Source organism: Fulmarus glacialis, unplaced genomic scaffold, assembly GCF_000690835.1.
Source record: "Fulmarus glacialis isolate BGI_N327 unplaced genomic scaffold, ASM69083v1 scaffold18110, whole genome shotgun sequence".
In the NCBI taxonomy this organism is placed as follows: domain Eukaryota; kingdom Metazoa; phylum Chordata; class Aves; order Procellariiformes; family Procellariidae; genus Fulmarus; species Fulmarus glacialis.
In genome coordinates, this window is record NW_009186111.1 from 13,992 (window position 1) to 28,772 (window position 14,781).

The 14,781-nt window shown below is 36.1% G+C and overlaps 1 protein-coding gene across 1 annotated transcript in view; it reads right to left on the minus strand.

The window, feature by feature from the left end:
• Window positions 1–245: 245 nt before the first annotated feature.
• Window positions 246–14,781, minus strand: part of ANKRD10 (ankyrin repeat domain 10) — a 32,031-nt gene continuing 17,495 nt past the window's right edge. Inside the window, exons 3-5 of the mRNA XM_009586870.1 lie at window positions 8,709–8,944; window positions 4,836–4,931; window positions 246–1,915 (exon numbers count right to left, since the gene is read on the minus strand). Coding sequence (XP_009585165.1) covers window positions 1,449–1,915; window positions 4,836–4,931; window positions 8,709–8,944 — 799 coding nt within the window. The 3' untranslated portion in view covers window positions 246–1,448. The remainder of the gene's footprint in view (window positions 1,916–4,835; window positions 4,932–8,708; window positions 8,945–14,781) is intronic.

Here is a 14,781-nt window from a genome sequence, read left to right on the forward strand (position 1 = left end):
TGGACTAGATGACCCTTAAAGGTCCCTTCCAACCCAAACTATTCTATGATTCTATGATTCTATAACATCCAGTGTGTGTTTCTGTAGTTCTGTCAACTTATTGGGCTGTTCACATTTGCTTCCATATACTGACAAAATCAAGAAATTCCACAGTTGCACTGAGAAAGACTATGGAGAAACATGATTTGAAAACTATTAAAGACCTGCTCAAATTGCCAATAAAATAATAATGTCTAAACAAAATATTCAGATACAATGTAGTATGTTTCTTTATTTTTTTTAAATCCAATTTGTAAAGGTCCCTTTTTAAACAAAACAAGAACAAAAAAATAACACAATTCAGAGGGCTTATCTCATTTACCATATTCTTCCCCACTCTTTACTTATCATAACACAAAGCAGCAACTTATATTATTAGTGCTCATATAGTGCACTTATATGAATTTTGATTTGTGTATTAAGCTTTAAATACAATGTATTTTCCGTGAGCATAGCCCAAAGAGTACACAACATTACATTTTCAAAGCGTATGTTAAAAAAAAGGACAATAAATGTATATCCAAGACAGTCAAACTCAAATATTTTGACTTGGCAAACTCTATAACAAGTAACAGCAATTTTAAACTGCGTACAAAGCACAACAGTGCCAACATGCCTCCGGTCTGTGAGCTATGGTAAAATATCAAGCGTACATATAAAGGAGAGAAGCCAAAGAAAACTGCCACAAAGTCAGAGCTAACCTGAGGCACACCCACCTGCGACCAAACAAAGGCAGCCCACTTTCCCAGTCTAAAATGCAAAGAGCCCAACAACAACGAAAAGCACTTCTACGCTACAGAAAGTGAAACGGTAACTTCTTCCAATTTTGTCTCTGCGTTTTTAAACAACTTGTTCAAAAAATTTGAAGATGAACATCTAATTATACCAAACAAATGTACAAACTATAAAGTCAGAGAAGCTCCAGAAGATTGCCACTTTCAACCTTGCATAGTGATAGCTGGCATTGATATTGCTACCATAGCTTCAGCAGAAGATATGGGAAAGAAAAATCTTTACTTCTAAGTGATGCACATACGTAACATTTTCTTCACAAAATTCAGTTAAACATTGTTTTAATAAAAGGGAAAACAGCTCTAAAAAGGGAAAGGTAGTGTTCACAAGCTTAGAAATAAAAAAATACAAAACCAGAACATTCCATAATAAAAAACCGAAAATAATAAACATTCCATCATAACAGCACCTATTTTATCACTAAATAAGCCCCATACATGCAACAAACTACAACTATTGTATAAGGCTGTCAAATTAAAGGTTTACTTTTCATATAAACAAAGTGTAAAAATAGCAGTAAGTTGCAATCTTCAAATTTAATGCTATGTGAGGATTTTGTCCCCCCCGGTTTCATTTGGTAGCAATTTCAATATGCGTTTGATACAAAGGTCATTCATCTAGGAACCGTGATACAAATACATTGTGCCTAGGACAGTATTGTCGTATCTCTGTTCAACCTTGACAGAATTGGAATGCTCAACAACACTACTAAGTTCGGGGATGCTTTCAGCAGTATCCCCAAACCCATGATAGTGTCCATAGTGCAAAGTATCTCCAGGGTCTTCCACCCACGAGGGCCGGTTAGAAACACAGCTACTCGGGCTTCCGTTCAGATGTAGAGATCCACACATATCAGTGGAATTATTCATGGCTTTTTCTGGTTCCTCGGTGCCGTTACTGGTATGAATTCGATGCCTGCTGGGAGAAGTTATTCCAGGAATTATTCCGTTAGGTGTTAATGTTAAACACTCCTCACGCCTGGCATCCATCCCACTGAGCTGTTGTGCGGCGGTGAAATCCAAATGTCCATTGATGGCACATCCATTTGTCAGTGCATTCAATATGGAGCTACTGCTATTCATATCTGCATTAAGAAATACACCTGTCACCAACAATTAAGAATAAATCAAAATACATCAAAATGTCTCCACTATACTCCGCTTATTTAAAAAAATGTTTCCATACACAGCTTTGAAAATAAATCTACCCTTTCTTTATTTATAACAATACAGGTAGTTCAAAGTAATGAGAGCTGACCAGTAAGCTTGTAGCACGGATTCTTATGTTGAAAATGCAACTATCTACCTACATTCAACGTGTAAATGTGCCTGTATTAATCTTTGCAAAGACAATGTGAATTTCTCGGAATTTTTTTCATTTAACTGTATGAAGTAAGTGTAGCAGACAACATTCTGGGCAGTGTTCTGAAAGGTGGAATAAAAGGCATCTTTCCACCTTAACTGTAATGCCCTCTTGGGATGAAAGATTATGTACACACAAGAACTGAGTATCTGTGAGAGGCTGAAGGGTTGTTTTTTTTATTTTTCAGCTGTAATTTATCCATGGCGCTTTTTTTTCCTTTTAGTGGTAACTCTCACAGTACAGCATACACTGAAATAGGTCAAATAAAGAAATGTTATGTTGGGGTGCTAATATAAAATGTCTCAAAGTTCCTTTATTCAGAAAGTACTTCCATTTATCTAGCAGCTTGCTAGATAACATACTAGGCAGGTTTGTGTTTAATGGTAAGTTTATAGTAACATCTGTACAATCCACATGCAAAATGCCATACAATAGCAATAGCAGAGTGCACAGAAGACTAAAAATGTTTAGTAGTAGGAAACAACATTCTAAAAATGTGCACACAAAAACCACTGACAACTGTTTTAAAGCAATTTCTCCTTTGAATTTAGTAATTAGTACAATAGGTTTTATTTCCATAAACAGATTTCATCAGTATGTCTGAAACATATGTTTTTGCAGTGGTACTCAAAAGTACTAGCACTAAAAATGGGTGATATATTCTGCCTTAAAAATGCCTACCGGTGAAGGACATCTAAAATTTACACCTATACTGGTAAAGATGAGCAAGGGAAACGTAGAAACTACAGACCTATATGGAGACATTTAAAGATTTTACATTCCGTTATTATCCTTGGATACATGCACATATGTTTATGTATACAGGAATGCATAAACCAATGTGCAAAATAGGATCGCATTTACTGCGTATTTCCAATTCAAGCCAGGAAGTCTGCTGGTAACTTCCCACATTTGTAAAACACTGGGTTTCTGTTTAAGTGACACATAATGAGTACCACTGTTTGACAAGGAAGAATCTGAACTTTTGGTTCTCTATTAGTCCTTTGCATGGATATTATTTGAAATATGGATTACGATACTGATACTTCACATACAGCAATACATAATGCCAAGAAATGTGTTCGATTTGTAACTCACTGGATGTACTAACTGGAGTTTCCTGTTTAGTCCCCACATGAGTTAAAATAACCACATCAGCTGAACTTACTAACCACAAATTCTTATTGAAAGTGGAAAAAAAACCCCAAACCCGTAAGACATCAAAGCTAATATTTCAGTGATGAAAACGCACAGAAGGAATTTCATATAGTGTTTATTAACTGGAAAGTGCAAAATTTTAACTGTTTAAAAATAAATCCTTATAGGCTGGCTTTGCCAAATCAAATTTAGTAAAAATGGCACTACTGTTAGTTAGTATGCAAAAGTAGGTAATGAATAGTTCTAGTGATAATTATAGAATGTTATTATTTGTTAAAAATTAGCACCTATAGTAATACAGTATATTTATGAAAGACAATAATTTTTCCATAAATAAGAACACTTAGTAATTATCACTGGAATATATCAGTCTACTTTTAAAGTACTGATTTTATATATACGTATATATTTATTCCTAATATATTAAAATATCTATTAATTATCACTCCCTTTGGTGAATCTGATCTGTGGTACAAGGCATAAACATACTTATCACAGAACAAATTAAAGTAAGAAATCAATTTCTGAATATAATAATGCACTACCATAGTAACTCCATGCCTTTACCTACAAAGTGCATGGAAAAAGCTGACCCAAGACAGTTTGAATCGAAACTCTATACACATCCTGGGCTTACCAAAAGCATCTTGATTAAGCAGCCCTTAAAAAACTTAAGAGCATTAATATTCACTAATATTAGTAACATTTTGATTGTTTCATGAAGATCGGTACAAACCACAAAAAAACTGTTTTCCAAGGTACGTTCGTTCCAAATACTAGTTTAAGACCTGTGATGTTCAGTCTTTTATTTACATAAAAAAACCCACAGCAGGATCCTGCGCTTATATCATTGCGCTGAACAAATTCTGAACACGTGGTATATGTCTAGACTATTCTTTATAGTATTTGTTGAACTATTTTGAATATAGTCTAGTTGTAACATACGTTATTTTCAAAGCACTAGGATATGTTTCCCTATCAAGTCTTCTTATTAGCAATTAAATCAATTTAATGGAAATGAAACAAATAATTTAAATTATTTCTGGATTTCCTTTAACCTGAAATTATAGCAACTAAAAGCAAGGCACAACGTAATACAAGCCTCAGGTTAAAAGTGAAACAGCCATTGTGGATTTCTGTTTATCTGAAATAATAATAAACTACTAATAAACCTCTTTCACCATTACAATATATTGCATGGAACAGCTAATTTTAGATACCTACTAAACCCCCAATGTAATGGATGTTACAGCAATACAATCGTTCTCAAGACTCTAGACAACAATGTGCAAAAATAAAGGACTAAGTTTTATACTTAAATTAAAAATAAAATGCATATTGATTCTTGCAACGACAAGGAGTTTGCATTGCAGAAACAGTGTATATTTCAATTTCTTTTGGTCCAACAGAAGTACTCTCCTGTTGTTTGGTGTCTTCAACCATTTGCATGTTGTTGTAGTTAACAGGAAACTGTCCACTCCCACCTGATACAACAGCAAACTCTCTATCAATGTGCATATTGTCAGCATCGTCCTCAACTCCTCCATTCATCATTGGTATCAAGCCATCAAAGCTGTAAGCTGATAAAAAAAGAGTCACATTTAGTCACTGGTGCACGCTGGAAAACTCACCCAACAAACAGATGAGTACTTTATTAAAACAAAAGCTTTTTACAAAGAAATGTAATTTTTTCACATCTGAAAGCTACTGACATGTTTGAGATTCCAAATGCAGAATAAGTAAATGCTAAGTACTTGCACGTTCATTTTAACTCCTCAAAATGGAGAATTACCATTTGTACCTATCAGACTTTGTACCTACACATCAAACAACTATTAGTCTGAGGTACTAACAGATTGAATAAAGAGCAATTTAAATTACTCATATTTAGGCTTTATAGCTTGCGTGCCCAATAGATAAAAAGCAGTCTCTATCTCAAATGTTTTCTGTCAGCCTGGACTGCTCCCTCTTTCACTACCAAGTGCCAGTTCCCAGTAACCCACCCCCTATTCATACCAGACTGCTCCAGGGATCCCTTCAAGAGCTGAACAAACTGATCTCTCTTCTGAGAAACACCGGCCAGCTGTTAGACTGCTGTGGGAAATGCTTTAATAAGCAAGATGGGCTTGACTTCACTATCTCTTATACCTACCACCCAAGGTACTATCCCAGCACACCCTGCACTGCTCTCACACTGACATTAACATCTTTCTATATACACTGCACATACTCTTTAACATCATGTTGTAAAGGACTATTTTAGTAGACTGCAAGTCAGCTCTCATTACCTTGGGCACAACAGAAACTTTTGTGAACTACTCGTTTTTAAAGAACCTTAAGCAATAGCTGAAGTGTTTCAGGGCCAAATAGATCACACAGGGCTTAAAGGAGACCAGGGCCCTTGGATCAGTGGGCTTCAAATTACTCTAAACCAGGAAAGGCAAGGCATTTTTTCTAGTTACCTAGAGGAATACAGAAGTGCAGTTTCATGCTGGCCAATTCAAGGGTACACCTGGCAATGCCTCCATCCCCACCTCTCACAGAACACCTAAAAGCAGCCGTGCTGAGGCTTGTCATACTGACATGGTCAGTCACCGGTTGTGCACAGCAAGTCAGTACTGCGTGTCGCATGTACAGCACAGTGCAAAAGCCAACCTGCCAAGGGCCATGAACCAGAGGGGCTAGCATTAGCACTGCTGGGAACGCACCCGTGTGACCAGTTGGCCTGGTGTGCATCATCGTCATACTTGAGCCTGCGCACCACCCTCCAACCACCCCAGCAAGCAGGGTGAAATTTCTGGAATGATTTCAGAAAAATGGACATAAAATCCAGCTAACGTTTCAAAGTCAAAAGGAAAAACTATTTGGTGTACATTCTGAAAGTGGCCACTGATTTACTTTTGTTAAGTTCAGCTTCAGCCTTTAGAATTCATTTTTGTATTACATTTGAAGAGAGTAATTAGTTTGTATCACAGTATATCATGCATCAGTCTTGCCTAATTTTGAGGTGGAAGGTTTTTTTAATACTATGCACCCGATAGCAGACATATGCATGTGCATATAAACAAAATTACATGTGAGTAACCCCCACCCGCTGCCCAGTTTAGCTATTCCAGGACGAAGGGCAAAGCACAGCTTAAGTATTTCTCTTCTTCCAACTCTACTGCTTGCAGGTTCTTGTAAGGGGCATATACTGTGCCTGGTCAAAAGAAGTAGGTTTTTTCAAAGCAGTGATTGTTCTAATTTGGGGTATGCCCATCAAAACGTGACTCTTCCCTGCAAATACAGGTTGCTTGCACTCCCTCTGAACATCTGGAATCTCCTGTGCAAATAGTCTTTAAAGGACAACAGACCAGTGTGGTTTTGGTAAGGGCAAAATTACCACAAAATTGGGCTTGTTTTGTAAAAAGGCTAGCTAAGCACAAAGATGTACTGATGACTTCTCATTACTCAGCTCTGTTGTTTACAAAGCGCCTCAAGAACAGTGATTCATTCTCACTCCAACAGACTTTTTACATTGATTCGACAGATATTACTGATGCTGATGTCTCTGAGGGTAGACACGTCAGATTAGAAATTTCAGCTTCCATAGCTGGGATGTATCTCTTAATTACTGTAAAAACCTTCAAGCAAACGCAGCAAAGCTTTTGGCTTTGTTTGCAAAGGTCTTAAAAAGTCATACAGGTAAAAACTTTAAAAATTACCTACTCTGCTTCTCTAACATCTCTGTAATTGCTTAGGAGATCTCGTTCACTTAAACATATTGTGTATTTGTTTGCTCGATCTAACTTATCCACTGGACCAACTGTTTATGCTGAAAGGTAATGCAGATACTCCTATTTCATGACAACATACAGAATAAAAATAGCTAGCCCAGTGCCACTCCCACAGATCGTGGTGAAATGTTACCTATTGACTAGATTGGAGCCATCTTCTGAAACTAGAAGAGATTGCTATGAATCTCTCATGAAAAGCTTATGAACATTCAGAAGGAATAGCTCTTCAAAACAAAAGACAGGCATCTTTGACTTCAAGCAGTGCTTCCCTGTAACAGAACATGAATGCACTTAAGACATCTTTCCGCAGCTGTTACGGGCATCTGTATACTGCGTAAGTTTTCTCATTCTATGTAGCTACTTACGGGCTTTATTCCTGAAAAGCAGTCTTGCATTTAATTGCAAAGGCACTCCATCATGAAATTATTTATAGTTTAGACCAACTACATGAAGTAACATATCCTGTTTATGATTGGCTATGGAGTACCACGTTAAGGCCCCTGATCCTGGTATAACTGGAATGGTGGCTGGATAGCGAGTACCACAGCAAATACTACAGAGTGTCAATATTGGTGTAATTTATGTTGTCTATATCATATTCAGAAACATTGTTTTGGTCTCAATTTCCCTCTTGTCATCTGGACTTAAGCACTGTTGGAGCCCATTTTATTTGGCTCGCTGAAAGTCACATCTGTTAGAACAATATAAACTTTAAGTGAGGAAAGCGTCTTCAAGGAAGACCTACAACGTCCTTTTCCTGATGCTAGACACAGGAAAAAGAAACGAGGTTTGAGTGCAGAATGCTGCATTCTTTTTAATAAGAATTTAATGGGATGACCAACAGAAAGGAAGCAGAAGATATTCTCTATCACATTATTCAAGGTGTTTATAAAACATAAAAAAGATTTCTTCATATAGCCACCAAAAAATATCTTTGAGGTTGTACTACTGCATCATTGCTGGCACAGAAGCAGCAGTATCCTCAATGCACAAGGCTGAAGAGGAATCCTTAAGGTTCATTTTAGTCTTACATCCTCCTGTAAGATATCAGTTCCCCTTGGAACGTGATCCTGGAAACTTAAGGTATGTTAACTTAATGTCACAGACATAATCCCTCTCGATTTGAGAAACCATTTTGCATTAAATTTCTTTCATCCATCTTATCTAGCAAAGAGTTTTTGAATTGTGAATGAATCCTGAAGTGGAAATTCACCATCACAACATCCAGGCATCTTTGTGAATTAACACAACATTATTTGACTCTCCTGAAGGAGAAGAAATTGAGGAAGGACTAGAAGCTAATTTCAGCTCCTACTCTTCCACATATTATTCTTGGCATCATGTAACTTTAGCACTCTCTGGAAACAGGAATTTCTGAACACACCAGGTTGATGACAGGGAGAATCGGGATCTTGTGGCATGGAGTAATTGTATCCATCTGCTTCCTGTATTAATATGTAATTTAGGTATGTATGTGAGTTTGTCAATAATACTCAACATCCACTCTGAAAGGCTTTGAAATGTTTATTTTCCTTTCTCAGCAACAGTATCACCGCATCCCTTTTACCTCTGGGGTCTCACCTTCCGTTCTAGCCTTCTTTACTCCAGCAGACTCCGTATCTTCAAAGGATCTCTTTCGACTTGTCCCACCACTGAATGGATTGGGACCTGCATTCTGATGAACCCCATTTAAGGTGCCATTGCTATAGAAACGATTCAGATGACAGTTCTGGAGGTTCAAGAGAAACTGGGCACATTCTTGGAAGCCCTGGGTATGTGCAAGGTCTGCTGCTGTCAGGCCACTGGCATTTCTCAAGCTGTACAATACAAAGAAACTGAATTACACTCATTCATCAAGCTAGCTTGCTGCTGCTGCTGCCCTTACTGACTATCTATCTGTTGGTGATGAGAGAAAACATACACTTAGCAAATTTCCATTAAGAAATTAGTTATCAATCTTAGTTTTATAACTAGCTTAACTTTTCGCACATATATCTGGCTTCTAAGCAAAAAAAAAGGGAGACAATACACTTTTAAATAAAATCAATATACTATGTGCCTTAAAAAAAACATCTTCCTATTTAAACTTCTCAAAATGCTTTAGTCGAAAATAGTCTGAAGTATCTGATCTTTACATAAAACTTCAGACTAATGTAAGCCTTGAATTTTACCATCTTCTGCAGTTTATTCTGCAATCTATTGCTTTAACTTGAGCAAAAGATCAAATACTCAAAACAAACTTAACATGACTTGGCAATTGTCCATGGCATTCTGGTTTCTAAGGTAACAACAACATCACTATTCTTCCTAACAATAAAATATATACATATATAGAAAAAGATAGACAGATAAAGATGCTATACTTAGTTATGCTTTGCTTATACTTTTTTTTTTCTGGTTTGTTTCTCATTTCAAAGTGTGTGACATCATAAGTGCTGGGACTTGCTTTGTTATTTGAACCAAGACTTTTCCATGCACGAGAGAACGGCACTGGATTTTGAATATTCTAATGCATCAAGATTATAAATGAAATCAGGTAGGACATATAGTGATGCAGAGGTTTAATTTGAAAGAGTGCTGTATCACACTTTCATGTGCATTTACACAAACATACAGTATGTCTGTGCTTAGAAATATAGGATAATTTCATAAATAAGTGCCTAGAAGTGGAGACAGGAGGGCTAGAAATGACAAAACTAGATCGTGAAGCGGAAGATGCCAATAAATCTTTCCTAATTTTTTTCCGCCTTTCCAGACAGATCTAACTAGTAAGAAAATTGAATTTTTGTTTCTTGGCTTCAGTAGTTTAGACAAGTCCATTACTTAAAAATCCAGAAACAGACCAGCCAACAGAATAAGAATCCAGAAGATTAATAGACCCGATTCTGTTGAAACTCATATGACGTGAAAAACAACTCAGCTGTTGTTGAGCTCATACAAAGAAAATAAAGAACAAAGACCAGCTTTGCTTCCTAGATCATTGCAACTTATTTGCTATAAAAATGAGGCTAAAAAAATCTTTAGAAACTGACTATTACAGAAAGACTAATTCCATAAATGGATACAGCTGGATTACTTAAAATTTGGAAGAGTAAGTCAAATACTGCAGAATCAGAAAAACCATTAGGCTAGATCAGGGTAATTTCAATCCATACGACAATATTCTAAGTCAACATTTACTTGGACTACTAGTGAAAATCCAGGGAACAGCAGCCAAGAGTGGTCTAGAAAGTAAGACTTTAGAAGACTGAAAAACCTAGTTAGTCAAAAGAAATGAAACCTCAAGGTAGAGGTATTAGTTTTGAATACCTAAGAGATAGCTGCAAAGAGAATAATCCATTCTGTGCATCCAGTGCAGGCAGTGTATGAATGAGATTAACATGAACAAAGGATATTTGAAGTTAAACATTAGGAGAAAGTTTCAGAGTATAAAGGTTGCTGAATCTCCAGAGGGTTCTCTTCCCCACCTCATTTTAAGAGCAGATTATGATTTCAGAAATTCTGCAAAATACAGTCAATCCTTTCCGATGCTGAACTAGATGGCCTGTTGCGGTTCCTGCTAACCAACATTCAACGCTGTTTTGGTAGTTCTCATTTACTTGTGTAGCTGCATACGGACGTAACACAATGCAGCTGCAATTTAAGAAACAGAAACTTCAACATATGCGTTTTGGACAAAAAGAATAGCTCAGTTCTCTGAAATCCGTTTTAAATTTGCGAGCTCCAAAAGGACAGTAAAGGAAATCTAAACAAGAGCAAATTAAAGTTACGCCAAGATAAAAATGACCAAAACAGTACGGTGTTGACTGACCACCTCATTTAATAGAACTTCAAGGAGTAAGTAATTCTATTACTCAGCAAACATTATTGAACAATATCTCTGTTTTGAAAAATGGACTGTAAGACAGACTACAGTTAAGTCACCATTTCCCAAAGGAATGATGTACTAACTAAGATGCAAGTGTGCAAGGCTACATGACCAAACTCCGGGAAAGAAGTTACATCTCCCAGAAACAAAATAAATGAACTTTAAGTTAGTGTTTGTCAGATTTTAAAATGTAATGACCTTAGATATTTTCAGATCTGTCCCCTTCCCACCTCTTCCTGAACAGCCTACTCTTAACAGGTAGACAAAGATGTACTTGTTCTGCAGGAGTATTCTGAAAGTCCTGCATAGGTTTTCAAGGGACTCAAGCACATTGGATATAACATTCTTGCTTCTGAGAGTTTAGAAATGTCTCTCTTAAAAATCTGAGTCTGAATTTAGCCTATCAATTTCAAGAGAACTTCCTGTGTTCAGAAGTTAGTAATGAAAAAAAGAGAGGAAAAAAACACTAAGTCAAATAAAAGGAGATTACAGGATCTAGATGACTCTAGAAACTGGCTGGCCAAGTGCTACGAAAGAGAACACAACTGTTAAGTTCTCTCTGCTCCGTCTCAGTGGGAACACTAATTTTCTTTCACTGATTTTTCTAGCCTTCTCTAGGAGGAAAATCTGTCAGTGGGAACATGAAAGGCAGCAAGAACTAGCTGTGCTATACCAGCTCATCATAACAAAATGCAAGTAATCCAAGAAAAAATAGCTAACACAATTAGCTACATGCACAAAGTAGGAAAGAAAATCCTATTAACAGGTATCACAGAGTTTTACCAGATTGGAATAGTTTTATGGATTTCCAAAACATGTAGAAATACTACCATCACTGTAGGATTCTGAGTGCATAACAGAAAAACACAGTCTTATACAGTCCTTTTAGAAACCCTGAAGTGGAGTACTTGAATGAATTAAAAAGCTAGGACATCTACTAGGCCATTCTTTAAAAGCGCCCATCTGGACTTGGAGTGGTACTACCCTGTTACAGCAGTAGTTATAAGGAACTGGGAACACATCTATTACTAAATCCGCAGTGTATGGTCTACCTCAAATGCTGCCAATGTCTGAAAATGAAGCAGCTACCTCAGCTTAGTCCATGAGCTAAGAATATAAAAGCCATTACTGTAAACAGACTCCATTATAGGAATGAAAATAGAAATGGTTCACTGCCCCAACTACACATAAGACTAAGAGGAGTTCAATCTCTTATATGTAATCCCTATGTCAGTCCTTGGTTATGAACTGCAATTATATGTAAACTGACTATCGAGTGAAAAGAAGGAGGAGTAGTAACTGAAGATTCATTTGGCTATTAAGTAGACTATATATGACACGGACTGCATGGTTAAAAAAAAATAGATCAACAAGCAGGAAACTCAAAGAGGTAATCACTGTATTTAAGTAAATTTTCAACTACTTCAGTTATTAGAGATGCCCCTTGAAAGGTATTTCTCTTTATTTCTCAGAGCTGCCTACATAAAGAAAAAGGATTTGACTGGTAAAGGTTATTATAACTGAAAGTAACTTCAAGACCCAGGCTGTGAAAGAAAAGCAGTGAAAAAAAATGTAAACCGTTGGACAACATGGACAGAAATATCTAAAATTTCACGTCTCTTGAAAAAATCTTCTTTTTCACCCATCCTCCATTTTTTTTTGTAAGTTAAAAATCCCTTCAGTACTAGTTCGGATCTTTTACCCTAACCACCTTGAAATAGTGGAAGCTGCAAAGCTCAGAACACAGTTTGATATTAAATCTTCAGGCAAGCTGTCCTTTTGTTACTGCTAATCATACAGCAAATATGACAGCTCTATTTCTGTAACTGCATTACTCAGAATTTAAAAACGAGTAAGGAAATTTCCTGCAGTTTTTGTGGGTGGTGGTGGTTGTTTTGTTTTTTTTTTTTGTTTGGGATTTTGGGTTTTTTTTCCCCAACAAAGATGCCGAACTTGAAGACAAGCTTATGTTTCTTTCCAGGGTTTTCCTCTAAGCTAGAAACTAGCTGAAACAAGACCAGGCAAATAACAGGCTACATAGACTGGTATTTTTCAAAGATGATCTTATGAAGGAAGAAGCTACCAGCAAGGAAGACGGGAAGGATGGAAGAAAGTTGTATTAAAGAAAAGAAAACCAGGTTAAGTCTTGAGAAGTTACATGCATTTTATGATTAGTCAGTCTTTTAATAAATAGTATTCATTGACTTGGTGCAGTATTTTCTAAAGGTTGGCCTAGTTACTGTCAAAACAGACAGCTGTGCTCCAAAAATTTAATTCCCTCTCCCTCCAGTAAAAAAAAAAAGTCAAAAACCGAAGACGTCTCTGAAGAAGGTCAGTCCAGCTACAGGAACAGGTGGAAAAACTGAAGGAAACTGAAAACTAAAGCTCTGAAAATATAATTTCCTTTTTGGCACCTACTCCAAACAGGAACACACATGAAGGCTTGAACTGACAAATGTGAGAAAAATTCCTTACTTAACCTTGCCCAGGACTAAATGCAGTTCTGGTAAGTGGTCAGAAAGTCAATTCACTCTATGCTTAGAGAACATATACCTTGCACTATTTCCAAAGCAATTCAAGTATTTGAAAAATGAATGAGTCCTGATAAGATTCTTTCACTTAGCAGTGGTTTTTTGCTTACAAAGGTAATCGGAAAGATACATTTTCATATTATAAAGTTATTCTAAATAGAAAAAAAATCCATGAAAAAAGTTGAGGACTGGATATGGATGAGTAGAAGTAGGTGACCTTGAAGTTCCCTGACAGATGACATTTAACACTTGAATTGTTCTGTAGTGACAGATGTTTTATAAATAAACTCAAAACGTGCACTATTCTATTAAGAGTTAAAGCTCTGACTGTTGTATATACATTTATTCGTACACCTTCTACAGTGCTTAAAACAACACTCTTATAACACATTTTTCTTCTTCCATCAAGTGATGTCCACAGGCAGTCTTCAAAACTGACTAATCTTGGCACGAAGAGGACTTTTTTTTTTTAAAAATCTGTTTTTCTCCCTTCAGTTGACATCACCAGTACTCCCATTTTAAAGGCCCAGTTCATCTCAGAGTCCTGGTATCAAATTAAAGCAGCTATAAAGGGGACACTGATGAAGCATATGTTGATATTTCCTTCTTCTGAAATGCTTTCAAAAATGCTGGCTGTGAGTGTAATTAAATTGTTGTTCAAAACCCAAAAAGATAAATATGTTATCTGACCAAACAGCATTGGGGTACAGAAACATCCAGTTAACTTTCAGTTTAGCTTTAGTTTAGGAGGTTGTTTTTATTATTTCAATCTAACCACAATTTGATGTTTTGAGAAGTTCACTAAAGGAAGGAAAAAATCTGAGGCAAAAAAAAATATGCAAGACACTTCCAGTATGATTAAGTTATAGAAAGTAAAAAAAACCAAAACAAATAAAACAAAACTTAGAATTGTTTAAATATAACTACCTTTGTGTAAGAAAGATTTACCTCAAGATAACTTAGAAAATTTACTCTTAGAAGAATCTGTAGAAAGAAAAGATAAAGACTTGTGCTTCTCGAATTATAAATTATACTGAATTTAGTTAGAAAGAACTTGATTCGAAGTTGTTTCAATTGTTCATATTTTTTATACTTATTGGAGGAAAAAAGCAAGTACATTTCTATGTGTCTTTAATATACAAATACATTTGAAATAGACTATCTTCCACTTATAATGTCACATACCTTGAAAAACGAAACAAATGTTTGCTACAAAAAGTCAACAGTAAATCTTTTTGGAAAAAAAAAAACCAAA